Source organism: Rhineura floridana, chromosome 16, assembly GCF_030035675.1.
Source record: "Rhineura floridana isolate rRhiFlo1 chromosome 16, rRhiFlo1.hap2, whole genome shotgun sequence".
Taxonomy (NCBI): Eukaryota; Metazoa; Chordata; class Lepidosauria; order Squamata; family Rhineuridae; genus Rhineura; species Rhineura floridana.
In genome coordinates, this window is record NC_084495.1 from 8,382,866 (window position 1) to 8,406,541 (window position 23,676).

Here is a 23,676-nt window from a genome sequence, read left to right on the forward strand (position 1 = left end):
CTCCTCCAACACCACATTTCAAATGAGTTGACTTTTCTCCTGTCCACTTTTTTCACTGTCCAATTTTCACATCCATACATAGAGATCGGGAATACCATGGTCTGAATGATCCTGACTTTAGTGTTCAGTGATGCATCTTTGCATCTGAGGACCTTTTCTAGTTCTCTCATAGCTGCCCTCCCCAGTCCTAGCCTTCTTCTGATTTCTTGACTATTGTCTCCATTTTGGTTAATGACTGGGCCGAGGTATTGATAAACCTTGACTAGTTCAATGTCCTCGTTGTCATCTTTAAAGTTACATAAATCTTCTGTTGTCATTATTTTAGTCTTCTTGATGTTCAGCTGCAGTCCTGCATTTGTGCTTTCCTCTTTAACTTTCATCAGCATTAGTTTCAAATCATTACTGGTTTCTGCTAGTAGTATGGTATCGTCTGCATATCTTAAATTACTGATATCTCCCTCCAATTTTCACACCTCCTTCATCTTGGTCCAATCCCACTTTTCATATGATATGTTCTGCATATAGATTAAACAGATAGGGTGATAAAATACACCCCTGTCTCACACCCTTTCTCCATATTCTCCATATTCTGTTCTTACAGTAGCCTCTTGTCCAGAGTATAGGTTGCGCATCAGGACAATCAGATGCTGTGGTACTCCCATTTCTTTTAAAGCATTCCATAGTTTCTCATGATCTACACAGTCAAAGGCTTTGCTGTAATCTATCAAGCATAGGGTGATTTTCTTCTGAAATTCCTTGGTCCGTTCCATTATCCAACGTATGTCTGCGATATGATCTCTGGTGCCTCTTCCCTTTCTAAATCCAGCTTGGACGTCTGGCATTTCTCGCTCCATATATGGTAAGAGCCTTTGTTGTAGAATCTTGAGCATTACTTTACTTGCATGGGATATTAAGGCAATAGCTCGATAATTACTGCATTCCCTGGAATCCCTTTTCTTTGGAATTGGGATATATATTGAACGCTTCCAGTCTGTGGGCCATTGTTTAGTTTTCCCTATTTGTTGACAAATGTTTGTCAAAATTTGGACAGATTCAGTCTCAGTAGCTTGTAGCAACTCTATTGGTATGCCATCTGTTCCTGGTGATTTAAGAGCAGCTTTCACCTCACATTCTAAAATTCTAAAATTTCTGGTTCTTCCTCATACGGTTGCTCCGTGAATGAATCTGTCATTCTGGCATCTCTTTTACAGAGTTCTTCAGTGTATTGCTGCCACCTTCCTTTTATTTCATCTTGATCTATCAGTGTGTTCCCCTGTTGATTATTCAACATCCCTACTCTTGGTTTAAATTTCCCTTTCATTTCTCTAATCTTTTGGAATAGGGCTCTTGTTCTTCCCTTTTTGTTGTCCTCTTCTGTTTCTCTACAATAACTATTGTAATAGTTCTCTTTGTCCCTATGTACCAGTCACTGTATTGTTCCATTAGGGTTCTGACCGTGTTTCTATCTCCTCTTGCTTTTGCTTTCCTTCTCTCTTTAACCATTTTAAGGTCTTTCTTCTCTTTTTAACTAGAGGTATTGTCTCTTTGCATTCTTCCCTGATAATGTCTCTGAGAACTTCACTCCATAGTTCTTCTGGTTCTCTGTCATCTAATTTTAAAGCCTCAAATCTGTTCCTTATTTGATCTTTATATTCTTCTGGGATGTTATTTAAGTTGTATTTTGGCATTATGCTTGCTTTGTTCTTCTTCTTTAGCTTTACTCTGATTTTCGATACAACCAGTTCATGATTTGTATCTCAGTCTGCTTCTGGTCTTGTTTTTGCAGAAAGTATGGAACTTCTCCATCTTCTGCTACCAAATATGTAATCAATTTGATTATATTTGGTGATGTCCACGTGTATAGTCTTCTTTTCGGTTGTTCAAAAAATGTGTTTGCAAGGCACAAATTATTGGCTTCACAGAATTTAATAAGTCTCCTGCTTCGTTTCTGTCTCCTAAGCCCCATTTCCCCACAATTCCTAGTTCTTCTCTGTTGCCTACTTTTGCATTCCAGCCTCCCATGATTATCAGCACATCTTGTTTTGGTGTGTGATCATTTTCCTCTTGTAATTCTTCGTAAAATCTCTCCAATTCCTCTTCTGCATTTGCCGTTGGAGCATACACTTGGATGATGGTTATGTTAATAGGTTTCCTGTTTAACCTCATTGATATCACTCGCTCAGACCTTGCATGGTAGCACATGCATTTGCTACATCACTTCTCACTATTAAAGCAACCCCGTTTCTTCTTAATTTCTCATTTCCTGCATAAAATATTTTGTAGTTACCTGATTGAAAATGTCCCATTCCCATCCATTTTAATTCACTCAAGCTAAATATTGTAATGTTGATACGTTCCATTTCTTGCTTGACAGTTGCTAACTTCCCCTGGTTCATGCTTCTCACATTCCATGTTCCTATTGTGTAAGTCATACAACGCCGGACTCTCCTTTTGCATCTGTGCGTATCAGCGTCTGGGCTTCCTTTTGGCTTTGACCCAGATGTGCCAGTCACAGCACCACTCGTACTTGTCCTTTGCTCTTCCCCAGTAGCTCATTGAGTGCCTTCTGACCTGGGGGTATTCCAGTACTATCTCGTGTTGCATTTTCGATACTCTGTTCATAGGGTTTTCATGGTAAGAGGTATTCAGAGGTGGTTTACCTCTGCCTTCCTCTGAGTTTGAATGCATCTTAGTGTCTGGTGTCTCAGCTTTGACCATTCCGCCTTAGCTGCCCCTGCAATCCTATTTGACCATTAAACAGAGTGGGACTTATTTCTGAGTAGGACTGCAGAGGATTGGACTGTAAGATACCTAAATCCCCACTTGTAGGAAAAATTGGCATCTCAAACGTGCCAATATAGTATTTTAGCTAATCTGGTGTAGCAGAATGACTGACTTGGTCTAGAAATTCTGGTTTCAGGCCCAGTTTTAGCACTGAAACATCCTTGGTCATCCTGACTGATGACCTTTATTGGGAAAGAGACAGGGTGTGTGTGATCCTATAGCTTTTCCTAGATCTCTCAGTGGCTTTTGACACCATTGAACCATGGTGCCCTTCTGGAATGATTCAGGGGGTAGGGTAGGAGTTTGAGGCATTGTATTACAGTGGTTCTGCTTCTACTTACAGGGTCACCCCCAGAAAGTAGTAGTATGAGACTGTTGCTCAGCCTCATAGCTTTTGAATCAGGAGATGCTGTGCAGATGTTGGACTGATGCCTGGAAGCAGTGATGAGCTGTATGAGGCCCCATAAACTGAGGCTGAATCCTAATAAGATGGAGGTGTTGTAGGTGGACAGTTCCTATGTCCAAGAATTAGGTGAACAACCTCTACTGGGAGGGGTTGCACTTCCCCCTGAAGGAACTGGTCCACAGACTGTGGTTACTCCTGGATTCCAACCTGTCACTGGACTACCAAGTGGCTTCTGTGGCTAGGAGTGTTTTGTGCCAAGCTTAGGCTGGTTTGCCAGCTACAGCAAATACATGCACTGTTTCTGGTAAACAGTGTTACATATAGTACAGTTTATATTTAAAACATTTATATAGAGCTTAATCATTTGCATTTCTAAGCGGTGTGCATAAAAACTAGCCAGACATAAAATGAAACAATAAAATCAAAGTCCTATATAAGCAAAGTTCTAGATCTGTACTATAATTCATCTGTAATGTTTGCCATTTTCTGCATTTTGCAATACAGTTCTTGGCTCCAAAGAAATTCACACCAAAACACATATAAAATGTGTATTTTAAGGCAAAATGTATATAAAGATATGTATTTCATGAAAATGTATGTGGTGTTGTATTGCTGATTGATTCAGAAATGGGATGGAATGAACTTGTGTATCAGCACATGCAGAACTGATCAGAAATCAAATGAACATAGACTTGCCTATCCTTATCCTATCTAAGGCAGGTGGGGGAATATCTGGAGCCAGAACTTCTGAAAGGGTCTTCTTCAACTTTGGGATCAAGAAGGTGCTCCTGGCTGCTCCTCCAATGAACTATCACCTGGCATGACCTTGGACAAATTAAGCTGCAATCTCAACTTCAAACATTTTTCTGCTGATGTTCTTGAAATGACAGTAAGCTCTCCCCCGCCCTCCCTCAAAGGAAAACATCAAAAAAGAGAGAGACCAAAGGGGCCCATTAGGCTCTTTGTATTCCCACATCTGTCCTTTATTTTTCAGGGTGGAAAACCTGACTCCAGGCTTCTTGCTGCAGAGAAGGGCGAAAGTGCAGAAGGAGTTGTTGGGTTTGGCTTCCAGACATCCCCACTGGTGCTCACCAAGGGAAGTGCTCTCCATTCAGGTCTGAGCCAAGGTATGTCCCCACGGGTTGCTCTGCTAACATTTCAATAGGAATAAAGGAAATTGTCTGTTTGCCTAAAGAAGCTGCACCGAGCAGCACTTCATGTTTAACCCACTTCATTTTTGTCTGGCAGATTTGGGGTTTGTTATTCCTCCTCCATCCGCCTCACAAAGACACAATGTGCTTATGGGATTTTTGCCCTTGGATCTGCCGGGCAATATGTCTTGAGGTGGGGGTGAAGCCAAGGGAGGGAGATTGCTCTTAACCTCTGCTGCAGAAGAGGCACGAAGATTGGGTGAGCTTGGCTGCCTTGGGGCCAGGAGTGCACGAGAGCAATCCACCAAGCCCAATATGGCTTGCAATTCTCAGCAATGTATGATATCCACCAGGGAGTTGATCAAGCTAATTCTCCTGCATTCCTGGGACCGCATACAGGTGTGTATGAATACATGGATGTGGCATGCATGTGTCAAGAAGCTAGAGGACCAACGAACATGGCTGGGGTGCCATGTTTGGCATGATGGTTTGCCTGCTTTAGGCGCTTTGTATCCTAGTTGTTGTTGTTGTTTTTTAAAGGTGATGAACCATAGTGGAAGGGGAGATGTTTTGCATCCAGAAGGCCCCAGAATCAATCTCCAGTTAGAAGGGTCTCAGCAATGGCGGGGAATTTCAGGTATGGGGACTGAATATGGCCCTCCAGCGCTCTCTATCAGGCCCTTGGGATTCTCCCCAGGCCACACCTCTTCCCTGGCTCATACCACTCTTTTCAGGCCACATCCCTCACTAACTCTGCCCCCACTGCCCTCTTTAAGTGTGTGTGCCTGGCTGGGATGTGTTCTTCAGCTGTGATCATGCCTCTTGCTTGCCTGGATGGAGGATGGAGAGGGGAGAAGAGGTAGAAACCTCTGACCTTTGCACGGTTGGAATGGAGCCTTCTATGGAAAGGCAAGAGCCATGCCCATTGCTCCACCTACTTTTTTCCTGCTCTGGACCTGCCCACCTTTAGCCTTTAGCCTGCCAACCACTGGCATGCTGTGGCCCCCAGAAGGTTGCCTAGGCAGGACTGAGGCCCTAAGGCTTAAAAGTTCTCCCCCTCCAGCATCATAAGAACATAAAGAGAGGCCTGCTGGATCAGGCCAAAGGAGGCCCGTATAGCAAGCTGTTTTCAGTGGCCAGTCAGATACCTCCATGGGAAGCCTGCAAGAAGGACTTGAGAGCAATAAACTCCCAACAATTGGCATTCACAGGCATACTGCCTCCAACAGCGAAGATAGAACGTAGCCATTGTGGCTAGTAACCACTGATAGCCTTAAACTCCATGAATTTATCTAATCCTCTTTCAGAGGCATCCACGTTGGTGGACACTGCAAGTGTGTGAGGAAAAATGTTGATTGATCAAGGGGAATAGGAAGAAACATTTGGAATATTTGTTTCTTTTTAAGACGAGTGCGTTCCCTCAGTTCTGTCACTACCAGACGTTTACAGCACTGTGATCAAATCAGTGTTCAAAATTATCACTGGACTTCTGCTGTTTGGGCTGTTTGTCCCCCGTCCCCCCTTAACAACTCATCTTGGACAATCAAAATCTTCAAAGCCAGCTTGATTTCTGTTCCGGCCCGAAGACCCTACAATAGACATTCTGCAGGGGCCTATTTATTTGCTTCTGAACAGCTGCTGCCATTGGAATTTCTGAAAACTTCAAAACTTCCCAGTGGGGTGTAGGGTTGTTTGCTTTTGTTTTGGTAGCTGCTTATTTTGAAAAAGCCTTAACCCCTTGGAGTCAAAGTGGCAACTGGGGAGCTTGTTTCAAAGCTACAAAGCTGGGATCTGCCTAAGGGTTTTTGTCCACTGATCTATAGCTCTGCCAGAGGAAAAGAGGTTGCCAAACTCTGAGATTCAAAGGGTGGTGCTTAAAGAGCTCAAGTGGTGCCAGGTGAATGGGTGGAGCTTGTCCTTATTTGGTAACTTTTCTCTGGTGCACTCTGTTCCTCACATCTCAAGAGTATATCGACCCCAGAAACCACTATTTTCTCCTGGCTCTGATTAGCGGATTTTAGGGTACTAGTAAAACATCACAAGCCCAAAGCCTCTCCAGGGTTTCAGACAGGGCTCTGTCCCAACCCTATTTGGAGATGCTGGGAATGAGCCTGGAATGTTCTGCATGCAATACAGATGTTCTGCCACTGAGCTATGGCCCTTCCTTTCCTCTTGTCCATTATTTTATTTCTGATTAGGCTGGTGTTTCTAAGCCTTCAAAGCTTATCCATCTTTTGGCAGGCGAGAGCATGGAATCCTGGCCACAGCTGCATGTATGCAACTCGCTGTTGTGAATGTGAGAATCTGTGGATTGGACCACTAGTAATCAAATATTAGCATTAGCATTAGAAAATATTTGGAGGGGGTAGGGATTGAGCAGGGCATTTTAAAATTCCCTGCCTTTTTGCAAGTTCCATGCTTAGCAGAGCAGTTTTGGAGAATGCAATGCTAACTCTCCTATATTGGGAGGAAAGTGCCCTGACGTTTGTCTGCTGCAGAATCCCCTTCCCTCCTTGGAACTTTGCAATGCCACCAGTCCAAGTGCCTTGTGCCTACGTCACTCTTTGAGAATGGCTGGCTAGGACAGAGAAATGAGCCTCCTCTCGAGGAGGGAAATCTGTGTTAGAGGGAATCATCTGTCCAGTGATGGCTGGTGCCCATTAGAACTGGTAGAGCAGGAAGCAGGGAGCCCAACCGTAAGTGGAACCAGAGCCAATGACAGGCAGCAATGGAGACTGGTGGCTCTGATGTCAATGGGCAGTGAATCCACTCCAGGTTTTAGTTTGAACTTTCAAGGAGCTGTCCAAGGTGTTGACAGCTTCTTGCAAGTTCAGACTAAAACCTGGAGCAGATTCACTGCCCCACTGCCATCAGAGCCAGAACCAGGGAGAGGCAGAGCCAACTAATTCCCTGCAGAGCTGCATCTGGCACCCTCGCTATGCAGTTATTGGCAAATTAATTAAAGGCACAACTCTTTACCCTGGCCTTTGTCTCCTGAGACGGATGTTTTCAGAACCCGCCCTTTTGTGATTGAATTTTTTTTTTGGATATTGCATTTTAGATTTTGCAACTCACCCTGGGACCTATTGGTGAAGGGCAGGCAATTACTACTACTACTGGTAGTAGTTTTGTCTTCCTTCCTCCTCTTCCTCCTTATTGAACAAGGGCAACATGGAGACAAAGGAGGAGGAAGCCTCATCCGCTGGGCTGGATGTAGGCAAGGAGGCAGGCAGGTGATGGCTGGCTGGCTGGTTGCCTGGCTGGGGCCAGACTGAGGTTGGTGGGGCACTGCCTCACTTGCCCTAGTGGACCAGCCCCCCATGTTACACAACATTCTGCGCACAGCTTGTGCACAGACGTCTTTGTGCATTCATCATGACATAGCATAAAGTTATATATCTGAACGACACTCAGAGCTTTTTTTTCCAAGTTGCCAAGCAGCAAAAATGTGTGTAGGTGGAAATCCTACAAATTCTGACTATCAAATGTGGGCAGAGCCTGAAGTATGCCATTCTGCGTCCTTTTCCGTACTGTCCTTAAAATGTGATGCTTGCACCTTTTATTTGGCAAAATGTACAGTTCACTATTTCAAGATCATCACCATCACCATAATTTCAGACAAATCCGTGGAGAAGCCTACCAGTGTCTATTAGCCATGATAATAAATGGAACCTCCATGTCCAGAAGAAGTTTACTATGTCAGATGTTGCAGACAAACAATAGGAAAGTATTGCTGGGGATGCTTGGGAAAGTTTGGTCAGTCTGAATTTTTAAGTGAACTAACTTACTTTTAAGGACTAATGCATGGATCAGAGCACAGAGCATTTGTCTTGCACATTATTCAGAATTTTACAACATAGTCCTGGGCTCAAAAAAATGCATAGTTTAGGGGGAAATCCTGCCAAGATATTTTAGGGAAAATGCAAAATACAAAAATGTGTATTTTAGGAGGCAGTATGCCTCTGAATACCAATTGCAAAGAACGGCAGGTAGGGAGAGTGCTGTTGCACTTAGATCCTGCTTGCAGACTTCCCATAGGAATCTAGTTGGTCACTGTGAGAATAGAAGATGGGCCCTTGGCGTGATCCACCAGGCTCTTCTTGTGTTCTTACGCTAGGGGAAAACGTGTTAAATTTAACTGTGAATTTTCTTGTGGTTTAATTTGTTTTCCAAAAAGAGGACAAACAGACAGCATGTGAAACTGACAAGGAACAAAGATAAACTTCTCTGTTCATCCATAAGTGCGCTTGTGCAGGAGTGCAGGGTCCTGTGGCCTTAACAGATGTATTTGGCTGGTCCCTGGAGGAAAGCAGATGCCAGACTAGATGGATCTTTGGTCTGATCGAGCAGGACTCTTCTTGCTTTCTCACGCTTTTCACCCAAACATAGGTCTTAGCCATTTTTTCCACAGCTCAAGGGTTGAATAAATCCCTTTATAAATTCTATTCTACAACCTCTGGTTAGCAAACAGTGTCTTGTTTACTTCAGGCCAGCTTCAGCTCTCTTTCCAGAGCAAATCATGTTTCTTATATCACAATTTTCTTGCATCTTCAAGTCAGAGCCCTATGTGTGTATTTTTAATAATAAGGGGCATGACTTGTGGCTAGGGATGGAAGGCTCTGTCAATTGCTGTTTTCTGAGATTCTAATTTTTCCAATCTGAAATTCAGTTCTCCATATTTCTGCAGTAATTTGCTTTTTTTTAAAAAAAACTCATCAAAATTTTTCAGCATTTTAGTGTAAATTTCTCCTGATAAATATACAGTAGGGGCCCACTTATATGTCAGGTTAGGTTCCAGACCCCCACCGAAAAGCTAAAATCGCCATCAAGTGGAACACACTGCCTCTATTGCAAGCATGTGTGCGTGTGGGAAGTAGACAAAGGGACTTTCAGCTGATATCACCCAGTCCTCCAAGGACAGCCAAACACACACAAAGAAGGAAAACTCGAGCGAGTGATACCACATCCCCCCCCCACAAAACGAGGGAGAAAGGAAAAGCAGCGTTGCTTTTTGGGCCGAGCGGTGGTGTTCGCTCCCCTCACCATCTGAGAGGTGCCGCGGAAGCTGCAATGGGCAAGGAAGACGCGCTGTGTCCTTCCTGAAAGGCCTCAAGGGGTGGCGGGGCGGCAGCAAGCATGAGGATAACAAAGAGCAGCAGCAGCAGACGGCACTGGAAGCCCAACCCCCCCGGTGCTGGCACCATCTGCGGGCTCTGCTGAGGACAAAAGGGGTGGGCTTGGCGCTCGTTTTAATGGGCTGGATAGGCGAGGAGGAGCAGGACTCCTTAAGGCTGGCACAGAGCAGATGGAGGTGGCCCAGGCCGGGCCCACCCTGGGGCGTTTTCTCGGTTAAGCGTTGTATGGCAAAGCAAAAACCCGCTTGGTTTCAGTGGAAGCAACTGTTGCTGTGCTGGTTGGAGCCTGGGAGGCAAGAGACTTGTAAAATGGATGCCGTTAGAGACACTTCCGACCTTTTTCTGCATTACTGAATCAAAATGGCGCCCGATGTCCTTCTTGGACACCGTATTAGTGGAACGCTGAAAAGCGGGGTGCCGAAAAGCAGGGGCCTACTGTATTTTTGTATGCACTTTTGATGAATGTGCATTCTTCAGGCAATTTCTCCTAATAGAATGCATTTTTGTATATTATTTTCACTAATACATCATGATCCAGCTTTAAATGTGAACTGAATCAAATTCTCCCCCACCCCTACAAAATGGTTATTAATTCAGATCCATGCAACACAGTGATAACTTACAGGTTGTCTGCATGACTGCATGGCTCCCATTCCCAATGTACGGTGGGCAGAGGGGTCCCACTTGCTGTGCATTGGAGGCTGTCTTCTCCTCCTTTGGTGACCAGCTCTGTTTTGTGAAAATCAGTCTCCTTTTCATAAATTCGAGGTGTCTCTGGAAAGAAAAATACCAAAAGCAAATTTGTCAAAGGACCACTTTCTCCAGAAAGCTGCAGACAGTTAGAAACCGAAGAAGTAACTGAAGAACTGGGCATGTTTAGCCTGGAGAAGACAAGACTGAGGGGAGATATGATAGCACTTTTCAAGTACATGAAAGGTTGTCACATAGAGGAGGGCCGGGATCTCTTCTCGATCATCCCAGAGTGCAGGACATGGAACAATGGGCTCAAGTTGCAGGAAGCCAGATTTCGACTGGACATCAGGAAAAACTTCCTGTTAGAGCCATATGACAATGGAATCAATTACTAAGAGAGGTATATTTGTTTTTAATGTTTTTAATTGTTGTAAACCGCCCAGAGAGCTTTGGCTATGGGGCGGTATACAAATGTAATAAATAACAACAACAACAACAATAGTGGGCTCTCCGACATTGGAGGCATTCAAGAGGCAGCTGGACAGCCATCTGTCAGGAATGCTTTGATTTGGATTCCTGAACTGAGCAGGGGGTTGGACTTGATGGCCTTATAGGCCCCTTCCAACTCTACTATTCTAGAGGTGGAAAGAGCCTTAAGAACCATGTGATCTTTATAGACAGCAGCTAGGAACTGCAACATGGCCTGAGAACCCCAAAAGGTAGGGAACCTCCGGCCCAGGAGCTTGAATGTGGCTTTCCAGATCTTTCTGTCTGCTCCTCAGGGGTATTCCCAGACAACAAATCTCACTAGCCTGACTTCATGCCCTCCCTGAAAGATTTTGACTGGCTGGAATGTGACCTTGACTCTCACTTGCCTGGATGAAGGCGAGTTTGTATGCGTGTGTCCGTGCATACAAATCTCTGTTGTAACCCATCCTGGAACCTCATGGTGAAGCAGAGTGGAAAGAAATTAATTTCATTAATTTATTATTTGATTTATATCCTGCCCTTCCTCCCAGCAGGAGCCCAGGGCTATTTAAATATTGTTATTATTGGCTTGTATTCAGTGTAGCACAAAGAAACTCTTCCATCAGCACGAGGATTTACGCTTGCACAATGGGAGTCCCCACCTTCACAGCAAGTTTGGGGAGAGTGTGGGGCATATGCAGGGGGAAGAGAGGGAAGGGTAGACCTAGGGCTCATTCACACAGTAATTTAAATGCTAATCAATCCAACCCGCTGATAATCCCTTCCTGCTGAGGAGGCTCCCTGTCTCTGCCATGGCAAAAGCTGCCCTACTTTACTTTCACTCACTCCCCCGTTTCATGTCAATTCCCCCCCAGGCTCTTCTGGCTGCCCGGAGAGGCGTGCAATTGACAAGAAATGAAATAATCCCCCCCTCCCCTCCTCCATTAGCAATACTCTGGATAGAGTGTGAATGGGAAACAGCGGGTTCAAAAGTTGTGGAAAAGAACGGGTGTAAACGTTGCAATTCTACTGCGATGGGAAAAGCTTTGTTTTCAATACAGATTTTAGCTCGCATGTGAACCAGCCCCGATTGCGCAACCATACATCCTTGCACCACTGGAATGGTTACTTAGCAGTACATTGGATACAAGCCGTAATCTCTAGTCCATCTATGCCCCCCAAAGTCAGAATGCTGTATGTCAAAGATACTAGAACATTCAACTCTTTGAGTTTATATTCCACTCCTCAGCCCATTGCTTGGTTAGCTGGTGTGGCTCACAATACTTGGCTGCCATCCACAAAGTTATTTCCATAGTGGGTCTCAAGAAAGAAATGATTTGAGCCTCCCTCAAGTAGTTTAACTCAGTCAAAGCAGTAACAGATCACAGTTTCCAAGCTCTGTTATGCTGTCCCAGATGTGGGGTCAGGCAGATGGTGCATTTAATGAAGCTGGCAACGTATGGGGCAGAGCTGTAGCTCAGTGGCAGAGCATCTGCTTTGCATGCAGAAGGTCCCAGGTTCAATCCCTGGCATCTCCAGGTAGAGCTGGGAACGTTCCCCGTCTGAAACTCTGGAAATCTGGAAAGCTGCTGCCAGTTAGTGTCGACTGTACTGAGCCAGAGATCTGGTTTGGTGTAAGGGAGCTTCCTGTGGGATATTTTTTAAAAGAAGCCCTGCATGATTCCAGTCAAATGTAGAACCTCATGCATTGTCTCTTTCATTGTCAATGCTTAGTCCCCACATAAAGATGTATATATTGTAGGATTATGCTCTGACACAAGAAACTGATATGAACAAAATGTGGTGTATCCTATGACCACTTATCACAAGCAAGGCAAAGCCAACTCTACTATTCTGATTCTAGATGCTTGGTCTCCTCTAATTCCAGTTCCCACAGAAACACCCCAATATGAAAAAACTGTACTTTTACGAAGGAGAAGGAGAAGGAGAAGGAGAAGACTTAGACGAAGAATTGAACTCTCTGGAGTTAGAGAGATAAGCTGGTTCTGAGTTTGGAGTGGGAAAAAATGTCACCTCTCACTTTGCATGGCTGTTTTTGCCTGTCCCAGGGCATCTCACTTGATTTGTGACTCATACCAGGAAATCAAACAGATTTTTGTATACTTTTGTATACTTTTGTGGCCATAGCCATAACACCTGTCCAGTTGGGGACAGCTGCCATACCCTGAGCCCTTTTGACAACCTGAAGAACCTACCACAAATTAGATGTCCTTTTTTGTCTTTGATTGATAGTTCCCTCCTTGTCAAGGTATGGGTATGTAAATAAAAGCCGTTGCCTTCCACATTCATCTTCTACTCCTGCCCCACAGTTTTTCTCATCCTCCGAGCTCTAATCTCATTACCACAGAGATAATCAGTTCAATTCTGCAGTTTCAAACTCATGTATCTGCAGCTGTGAATCCTCATTTCTAATTCTAGGGATGGCAAAGCTCAGGTCTAGGGGAGACTCCTGTTGCTCTCAGGTCCTGTTTGTGGGCTTCCCATAGAGGCATCTGGTTGACCACTGTGAGAACAGGATGCTGGACTAGATGGGCCTCTGGCCTGATCCAGCAGCCTCTTAAATGCAGACCTCCAGGCTTCTCCATATGGCCCCCTGAACTCTCCTCAGGCCACCCTCCTTGCTGGCCCTGCTTTGCATTACTAGTGTTTCTGCTTGGCTGGCATGTGCCCATGAGCTCTGATAATGCCTCCTGCATACCTGGATGGAAGACAGAGAGGGGTGTGCCCATGTGCATAGAAATCAGCCTGCTGTAAAATGCACATACATTCCTTTGCCCTGCCCACCATTGGCAAAAGGTTGCCCAGAAAAGGAATATGATCCTCATGTTGAAAAGGATTCTCAATCTCTGCTTTCTGCCTTGATTGTTCAGTCATGGACAGCTCTGCCAAAGAGTGCTAGGTTCAGTTTCTGGCATCTCCAGAGGTGAGAACAGAGGTGAGGAACCTCCAGCCTGTGGGCTGAATGCGGCCCTCCAGGCCTCTCTGTCAGGTGCTGAGGAGCCCTCCTCAGACCATGCCCCTCCACAATCCTTCTCCAACCCTCCTCCACTACAGAGGAGCAAAAACCATGACACTTAACTTTGTGCAGCAAGCTACTTTCCAACCAACAGTCAGAGGTTTCTACATGCACAAACATATAGATCTTTCTATCCTCCATCTGACCAGGCAAGAGACACAATAATAATAATTCAAGAAGACATTCCAGAGGAACTGGAATTTGAACTCTGCAGAATGCAAATTGTAATACAATAAAATCCAATATAAGAAATAAAAGCAATAAAAATAGAATTAAAAGCCCAACAGCATGTAGCACAGTGCATTACAATTGCTGCAACAGGCGCAAAAAACATTTAAGTGGCCACCTCAGCAATTTTTAAGTAGACGGTGGGGTGAAAAAAAGTTGGGGAACCTCCGCCCTAGTAGATCAGGTTGACTATGAAAGGATAGCCTTACTGCAGGAGAGGCAGCTTTGGAATGGGGAAGAGCCTGTGTGTGGAAACTTTGAAGTTAAAAGCTTGAGAGAAATATCTGTGGGCTATAGGTACATTCTTGAAGCGCAAGGTTTTTTGCCTATTAGTGAATACTATATAAAACATCAGCAGCATTTTCCTAGAGCAGGTTACAGCAATTTCAAAGTAATTTCAAAGTAAAATTGTTCATTCGTATTTCAGGGGGGGAATTTTTAAGCTTGCGAGCATGGATTAGGCAAAATTGAGGCCAAAGAATATGATCTCCTAGATTTTTCTCTCTCTGAAGAAATCAGCAGAGCAACATTTCAATTATCTTATTTTTAATATGTATTTTTCCACTTTAGGGTTAATTAAAATAATGACTAGCATTATTGGGAAACACTTTTCTAACTATAGCATAATTGTTATGTGCATGTTGTTATTAAATGTTACTCAAACCTGGATGGTGAAACAAAATGATTCATTGAATAAAGAAAACAAAGAAAGATTTCTGGGGGAGCTAATGAGTAATTATTGACTTAAGATGGGACTATTGAATACACTTTTAATTTGTTTTAAAGCAACAGCAACACCAACAGTGGTTTGTGTGCATGGCTGTAACAATTACAAGGGGCACATTAATTATGAACGGCACATAAGCAATGGTATGAGCAGTGATTTGTGGGAGGCTTGTGTAATTCTGTTTTGTTGTCTACTATAGAGAAGTGTGTGGTGCAATGGTTAGAGTGTTGGACCAAGACCTGAGAAATCAGGGTTTGAATCCCCACACAGCCATGAAGCTCACTGGGTGACCTTGGGCCAGTCTCTCCTCTCAGCCTCAGAGGAAGGCAGTGGTAAACCACTTTTGAATACCACTTACCATGAAAAACCTATTCATAGGGTTGCCATAAATCGGGATCGACTTGAAAGCCATCCATTTCCATTTCATAGAGAAGTGATTATGAGCAGTCAGTTTTATAAACCAGTAAGAGGTTACCATGGTAGCAAAATTTGCTAGCCACTTAAGGCCTAGAGTCAAATTAAATCAGTGCTCTGCCAAAATCTGTCCCCTGGTTGTTTCACCTGAGGAAGATCCTTCAATTTTTCTGTCTCATTTTCAGTTTTGGAATTCCTTTAGAATTTTGGTGGGTGAAACATAGGAACATAGAGAGCTTTCAGGCCATTGGTCTATCTAGCTCAGTATTGTTGACACTGACTTGTCCCTGGTGTCTCCAGACAGGACGTGCCTGAAACACTGTAGAGATGCTGCCAGTTGGAGTTGACAAGATTGAGCTAGGTGGACCAATGGCCTGATTCATTATAAAGCATAACCCTGTAGCTAGGATGGGCAAATGGGCACACCCCCATGAGCTGTGCTTTCCTCCCCCCCAATGTTTTTGGAAAATTGATTTTTTAATTTGTGACATGATAGACAATGACAGCCCCCATTTAATGAATGGAATTTGTTATAAGAGCAATTTAAGAATAGGACCCTCTGAAAAATTCAGTGAACAAGGCAGGTGAGTGCACAGTAATAACTTAAGTGATCCTGAAAAAAAAAACACCAGCCTGTATGGTAACATTACAGTTGAAGAGTTAAATATTAGAACTTTGTATTATGGGCAAGAGTTAGGCTCCACCACTTGGACTTTGCTCTGCTTTTCAGTTTCAGTTTCAAGCCAGTACAAGTGGTATTGCTATCGCTGTGTTTTTAGTCTGCAATGTTACAAAAATAATTATTTTCTTCATTGTTCTAGATGTTTCCTTCCATTGAAATGCACTGAAGTTAATTATGTAATTAATTACATTAGTGTCAGCCACAGCGGATAGTGAATTAAGTAGGTTTTAGCACAGGTTTGTCCTCCAGATGTTGATGAACATACACCCCAGCATGCATGGCAAATGGCCAGGGATGATGGGAGTTATAGTTCGGCAATATCTGGAGGACCAAAGGTTTCCCACACCTGTTTTAGTGGAGCTGAACTTAATTACATTCGTTTCAGCTAGGGATGGGCAAGAAATTCAATTCAGTTCACATTTCAAACTGAATCTATCAAATTTGCACTTTTCAAAACAATATGAAAATTGAAATACAGCCATCCTTTGAAATTCATACTTACTTGAATTTTGCAAAGCAGTTTGCCAACCAACCAATGCTTACAAAAATGCCTATGTTAGGAGAACGTGTGTATCAAAATGACTATATGAGTGAAAATAACATACAAAATGCATTGTATGATGAGAAATTGCTTGCAAAACTGTGTACGGTAGTCAAAAATGTGTACAAAAATGTGTTTATCAGGAGAAATTCGCATTAAAATGCTGGAGAATTTTCATGATGATTTTTTTTTTAAAAAAATCACAAGTTGCAGCAGAAATGTGGAGAGCTGAATTTAAGATTGGAAAAATGAGAAACTGAGAGAACTGAAATTGGCAGATATTTCCATCCCTACACTTTCAGCCGTAGCAGATAGTGAGATTAATATAGTAGGTTACAGCAGAAGCCAAACTGTAGCAGAATGGAAACAGTGCTGATTGTGAGGAACACAAAACAGGGTGGAAATTGCTGCCTCCTCACTGCACAGGTACAGAGGTCACTTGGCCCGTTTTCTTCACAATGGTGAGATGTATTATAAATTTTAGTGAATGAATAATTTATTTCCATCAAAGATCAGTATTAGTAATTATAGTAATTTTTCCTAAATTTGCATCTATACATATATATTAGCATATGCAAATTTAATGCAAATTTGTGTCCATAGTTTCCCTCTTTTTGGTGATGCATTTATTCCCCTCCCCCTTGTAATACCTAACTGACCATTCTACCCCTGGCACCAACACTGTTACATTTTTTTGCACTAGGCAAAGATATTTGGTTGTATTCAATTGAGTCTACTCAGAGCAGACCCACTGAAATTAATGAACTTAAGTTAGTCATGTCCATTAACTTCAATGGGCCTACTCTAGTGTTGAATACTGCCCATTTTTATTTTGCCTATTATTTTAAAGAGGAACCCAGGAAGCTGCTCTACACCCTTGTTACACCTCATTTGGTACCATCTAATCTGACTGGTAGCAATTCTCCCAGTTACCAGACAGGAGTCTTTCCAGGGATTCATCTGGGCAACCTTTTGCATAAAAAGCATGTGCTCTGCTATTAAGCTAAAGCCCTGTCTCTATTTCAATGCACCAGTGATTTTTGTATTTTGTCTTGGTTTTGTAAGCCACGCTGGAAGCTCTGCTGAATAGCAGTGCAGAAATCTTTAAAACAAAACAATGGTCACTGTGCCTCTAATACAGGAGTGGGGATGTTGCTGAACTGTAGTCTAACAGTATCTGGAGTCTGCATCCCTGCTCTAATAGCCGTGTGATATGCAAGAATCAGCAGGTGATCATCCTTATCTCCATGATTGAAAAGCTTTGCTTGCTAACATCTGCACATTCAGTTGCTGTTAAAGGCAGAAGAATTTGCCTGGCTTTTCGCAGCCCCCGTCCCAAAACAGGCTTAGCAACTTTACTGCCTCATCTCCTGGTGCACTCTCCTCTTGCAAGTTTCCCACCTACCACAATCAAGAAGAAAACCAATCTTCAGAGTTTGCTCATTGCAAATGCACACTATTCAAACATACTTAAAATGCAGTGGCAAGTGTTTCCCTCCTCTCTGGGGGAAAGTGTTAAAGGACCCCAGGCCGACTTTGATGAGAGGCGTGAGAGCTGAAGCGAATAACAAAAAAACTCCCCGCTGCTCCACTTTAGAGAAGAATCAAGGGAAGGGTTTCCCCACCACCACCAAACTGATTGCCATTATGCAAATGTCACCCTTTTCTCCTCTGTGGAGTAGGCCTTCTATGTTCAGAAGATTCAGAAGAACATTTATAGAAAAAGGGGGGGTTGAAGGAAACAGCTGCTTTCCTTGATGCTCTACCCTACTTCCCCCTGGGGCTGAAAAACTATTAATTCAAAAGCAATAAAAACTCTTGTGGCATCTTAAAAGACTTAAATTTCTTATAGCATCAGCTTTCATCCTCTAGAGCAGCCTTTCCCAACCAGTGTGCCTCCAGATGTTGTTGGACCACAACTCCCATTTTCCTGACCATTGGCAATGCTGGCTAAGGCTGATGGGAGTTGTGGTCCAACAACGTCTGGAGGCACACTGGTTGGGAAAGGCTGCTCTAGAGCACTGTTCTTCAACCTTGGGTCCCCAGATGTTGTTGAACAAGAATTCCCATTAACCCCAGCCAGTTTAGCCAATGGCCAAGGATGATGGGAGTCCAACAACATCTGGGGACCCAAGGTTGAAGAACAGTGCTCTAGAGTCCACTTCATTAGATTCATAGACACCGTCAGGAGCTTTTCTCCAATGGCAAATAGTTGGTGGGAGGAATTCTATTCAGGACCAAGGCAGGTGCTGTGGGTTAAAAAACTTTCCCCCAGTCCAGACTTCCGGGAAGTGGTGCTGGCTGGTGGTTGTCTCTGAGGGAGCTCTGCCTCAGAGGAAGCTTTTTTCAGGTTAAAAGCCAGCCAAGAGGAATCTTGGACTGGCTTAAATGTTCTCCAAGGTATAGGAGAACCGATCAGATCTTCCACAAGACTTCGTTGAGCTGTCGGCGGCTGGAATTGATCAGGAAATTCCTGAGATAAGAAGGCAAGCCGATCGGCTGAAGACGGAGTCAGGAATTCCACGCAAGCTGAACTGGAATAAAGCGAAGCGTTTTTTCTTCTCTCAAAAAAAAACGTTCTTAACCAGCGAGCCCACTTCTGCCTAAACCTTATCATTCGGCTTAAATTACTGCAATAAAAGGGATTTGTTTATGAATCAGCAATTGAGAAACCTGGGTGAGTCATACTTTTTCTCTTTTAAATATAATTAAGGAAGAAAGAAAATATAAACAACTTATATACTTTTTTTACGACAAAAAGCTGGCTTGAATTTGGACTTTTAAAGTTTAAAAACGGATGAGAGGTAATTATTATATTTTGGACTATTTTTCTCTTTGGACTATTTCTTGTTGGATGAATCCGCTGCTCGTATATGCTACTAATTGTTTAGTCTTGGCAACCAGAATTGTTTTGCATTCTTGGAAGCAGATAAGGACTGTGTTGTGCTGGCTGGATTTCAATAATAGGCCTGGAATATTAACTCTTCTTTTTGGTGGAGGGAAAAAAAGAAAAGAAATAGACTGCCCTTAGGTTCTGAAACAGTGATTAATATTAGAAATTAAAGGCCTCTTTTTGAAAATGACAACTAAAAAAACAACCAAGGCCCAGGGGCGAAGAGGTTCTATTGATACACAGGAAGAGGATATACCCCCAGAAATGTTTCAAAAAATAATGGAAGGGATTAATGCTATAAAACAGGAAATGAAACAGGAAATGAAAACTGAATTGACAGATATAAAAGACTATATTAAAACACAAGTGGATGAGATTAAAGGGACAATTGGGCAAATAAAGGAAGATGCAAAAAATACTAAAGAAAAGGTACAAACCTTGGAGAATAGAACAGATATACTAAATCTGGAACTAGAAAAAAATTTGGACTATTTAGCTGTGACTGAAATGAGAAATAAAGAGCATTGTTTGAGATTCCGTGCAATCCCTGAGGAAACAGGTGAAGACATTAGAGATAAAATTGTTAATGCTTTAGTAAAATTTCTGGACTTGAATGAAGATAGGATGGAATTTGAAATAGACAAAGTTTATAGAATTAACTCCAGATATGCAACAATGAAAAAAATTCCAAGAGATGTGCTTGTTCATTTCGTAAAGAAGACGACCAGAGATATGGTTTTACAGCAACACTTTAAATATACCTTTAAAATTGATGGTAAGGAAATACTGGTGATGAAGGAAATTCCTATTAGACTTTTACGTAAGAGAAAAGAATATGCTTTCCTTACAGAAAAACTTAAGCAATGCAAAATTCAATTTAGGTGGGACGTTCCAGAAGGAGTGATTTTTACATTCAGACAACAGAAATACAGACTGAATACTGTTCAAAAAGCAAGGGACTTCTTGAGAAAAGCTTCAAAAGATATGGAAGAAGATAAACTCAAAGATATGGATATAGTTCCTGGGAAACAAAGTCAACAAGGATATGCAGAGGAGGGGAAGGAAGATGATGGATCAAAAGGAGCATCAGGCAAATTTTAAAATACACGCTTAATGATGGATTACAAATACCTAACTTGGAATATAAATGGAGCCAACACGGCGCAGAAGAGAAAGAAAGTGTTTCATTATTTGAAAAAATTAAAATTGGATATAATTTGTCTACAAGAAACTCATATTCAGAAGAAAGATTCCAAATATTTGATTTGTAAAAATTTGGGTGAAGAATTTATTTCAGCTGGACCAAAAAAAAAAAATGGAGTTGTTCTCTATATTAACCCACAATTGCTTCCTAAATTGGTATTATTGGACGATAGTGGTAGATTTGTGGGGGTTGAAATTACTTTACAAGGTACAAACATTTTGATAGTGGGTATTTATGCCCCCAATGAAGATAAAACAAGGTTTTATACAGGACTTATGGAAAAATTGTCAGAGTTTTCATATGAGCATTGGTGTGTCATGGGTGACTGGAATGGGGTAATCTCACCAAAAATTGATAGGCTTTCTGAAAAAAATATCAAAGAGACACAAGGTAAATTACCGAAGATTTGTTTTGAACTCATGGAACATTTAGAATTGGTGGATACCTGGAGATATATAAATGATAATGCAAAGGAATTTACTTATTTTTCAGAAAGACATAAAACATTTTCGAGGATTGATATGATTTGGATGTCAAAAATTTTAGCGAAGGATATTTTTAAAATGGATATATTACCAAAAACTTTTTCGGACCACAATCCTGTGATATTAACTTTAAAAAAAAAAAATCTTGGATTTAGATGGAGACTAAATGAATCTTTATTACAGAATGATAAAGTAGTACAAGAATGTAAGAAGAAATTAAAGGAGTTCTTTGAATATAATTTATATAAAGGAACAAGTGAAAATATTGTTTGGGATACTAGTAAGGCATTTATGAGGGGATACTTTATTAAATGTAATTCTGAATTAAAAAAAAAGAAACAACAGAAAATGCAATTAATTTTGGAAGAAATAAAACAAAAAGAGGAAGAATTGAAAAAGAATCCAGCTAAAGTTTCTATTGTAAATCAAATTAAAATGTTACAGAAGCAAGTATCAATGTTGACAGTTAGAGAAATTGAAAGGAAATTAAATTTTGCTAAACAAAGGACTTTTGAATTTGCAAATAAACCTGGGAAATGGTTAGCATATAAATTAAGAAAAGAACGTCAAAAAAATATTATTTTAAAGATACAAGAAGGAGATGAGACGCTGACAGATAATGTAAAAATCAAAAAGATTTTTCATCAATATTACTCAACATTGTATAAGTGTCAAGAAATTCCATCTGAAAAAATAGAAGAGTATTTATCTAAACAGAATTTGCCGAAAATTACAGATTTTCAGAGACAAGTTATTAATGGCCCTATTACGTCAAGAGAGATATCTGAAGCTATAAATAAAATTAAATTAGGAAAGGCGCCAGGACCAGATGGGCTATCTGCAATGTATTATAAATGTTTGGAGGAAGAACTCTTGCTACCCTTACAGTCTACAATGAATTCTATTTTGCAAGAGGGAAAGATACCGGATAGTTGGAAAAATGCTAATATAACATTAATACCTAAAGAGGACCAAGATTTAACTAAAACAAAAAATTATCGGCCAATATCTCTACTGAATAATGACTATAAAATTTTTACAATGATTTTGGCTGAAAGATTGAAAATAATATTGCAACAATTTATTCAGGAAGATCAATCAGGGTTTTTACCTAAAAGACAATTACGTGACAACGTCAGGAATGTTTTGAATGTGTTGGAATATTTAGAACAACGAAATGATAAACAAGCAGCTTTGATTTTTTTAGATGCTGAAAAAGCATTTGATAATTTGAATTGGAAATTTATGTTCCAGGTTTTGGAGCAAATGGATTTTGGAGACAACTTTATAAAATGGATCAGATCGATTTATACATCACAGAAGGCCCAGATAATTGTTAATGGAGACTTAACGGATTCATGTGAAATACAAAAGGGTACAAGACAGGGATGTCCATTATCTCCCCTTTTATTTATTCTGGTTTTAGAAGTGCTGCTTAGAGATATAAGGCAAGATAAAAGGATTTCGGGATTAAAAATAAAAAAAGAAGAATATAAATTGAGAGCATTTGCTGATGATTTGATAATTGTACTAGAAAACCCTTTGGAAGGAATTCATATATTGATGGACAAATTAAAAGAATTTGGACCGTTAGCAGGATTTAAGATCAACAATCAAAAAACAAAGATGTTGGTGAAAAATTTAACTTTAAGGGAACAGAAAGAGTTAATGGACAAGACAGATTTTACAATAGAAAAAAAGTTGAAATATTTAGGCATCATCATGACAAATAAAAACTCAAAGCTGTTTCATAATAATTACGAAAAATTATGGACAGAGATTAAGAAAGACTTGCTAAGATGGGATAAACTACAACTGTCATTAATGGGTAGAATATCTGTGATAAAAATGAATGTATTACCGAGAATGATGTTTTTGTTTCAAACAATACCTGTAATATCCTCTGATTTACCTTTTAAACAATGGCAAAAAGATATTTCTAAATTTGTATGGCAAGGAAAAAAACCAAGAGTTAAATTTAAATTACTTCAAGACGCTAAAGAAAGAGGAGGACTGGGATTACCAAATTTGAGACTTTATTTTGCTGCCTGCTGTTTAGTCTGGATAAAGGAATGGATCTTATTGAGGAATAAAAGACTATTGGATTTGGAGGGCCACAATCTGAAGTGGGGATGGCATGGATATCTATGGTATGACAAAGTAAAAGTAAACGTAGACTTTAACAATCATTTTATAAGACGTTCTCTGTTGAAAATATGGAATAGATACAAACCAAGGTTTTATTCGAAAATACCATTATGTGTCTCAAGTCAAGAAGCGTTTTATAGAAGAGAAATGTCTGGAAAAGAGAAATGGTTAACTTATCAAGAACTATTAGAAAATGTACATGGAGAATACACAATGAAAGAGAGAGAACAATTGATAAAGGAAGGATATAGTTTTCATTGGTTTGCCTATTTACAATTGTTAGAAAGATATAAAATGGACAAGAAAATGTATGGGTTTGAAATAAGTAAATCTGATTTTGAAATAGGTTTGTATACAAATGATGAAAACATAATTGCAAAAATGTATAAACTTTTATTGAAAATGGATATGGAGGAAGAACAAGTAAAAGAGTGCATGGTAAAGTGGGCAAAAAATTTTGGTCATAACATACAAATGGATCAATGGGAAAATATGTGGAAAAAAGGCTTGAAATTTACATTATGTTATAATCTTAAAGAAAATTTTTATAAAATGATGTACCGTTGGTACATGACTCCAGAAAAGCTGTCAAAAATGTATAGTAATGTCTCTAATGTTTGTTGGAAATGTAAACAACAAGAAGGATCTTTTTATCATATGTGGTGGTCATGTAAAAAGGC

General features: G+C 41.1%; 1 protein-coding gene across 3 annotated transcripts in view; it reads right to left on the minus strand.

The window, feature by feature from the left end:
- LOC133371179 (vascular endothelial growth factor receptor kdr-like) overlaps window positions 1-23,676 on the minus strand; it is a 344,491-nt gene that overhangs the window by 136,418 nt on the left and 184,397 nt on the right. For all 3 annotated transcript variants that reach the window (XM_061598328.1, XM_061598327.1, XM_061598329.1), the window contains exon 10: window positions 10,100-10,250. In XM_061598328.1, the coding sequence (XP_061454312.1) occupies window positions 10,100-10,250 (151 nt within the window). The remainder of the gene's footprint in view (window positions 1-10,099; window positions 10,251-23,676) is intronic.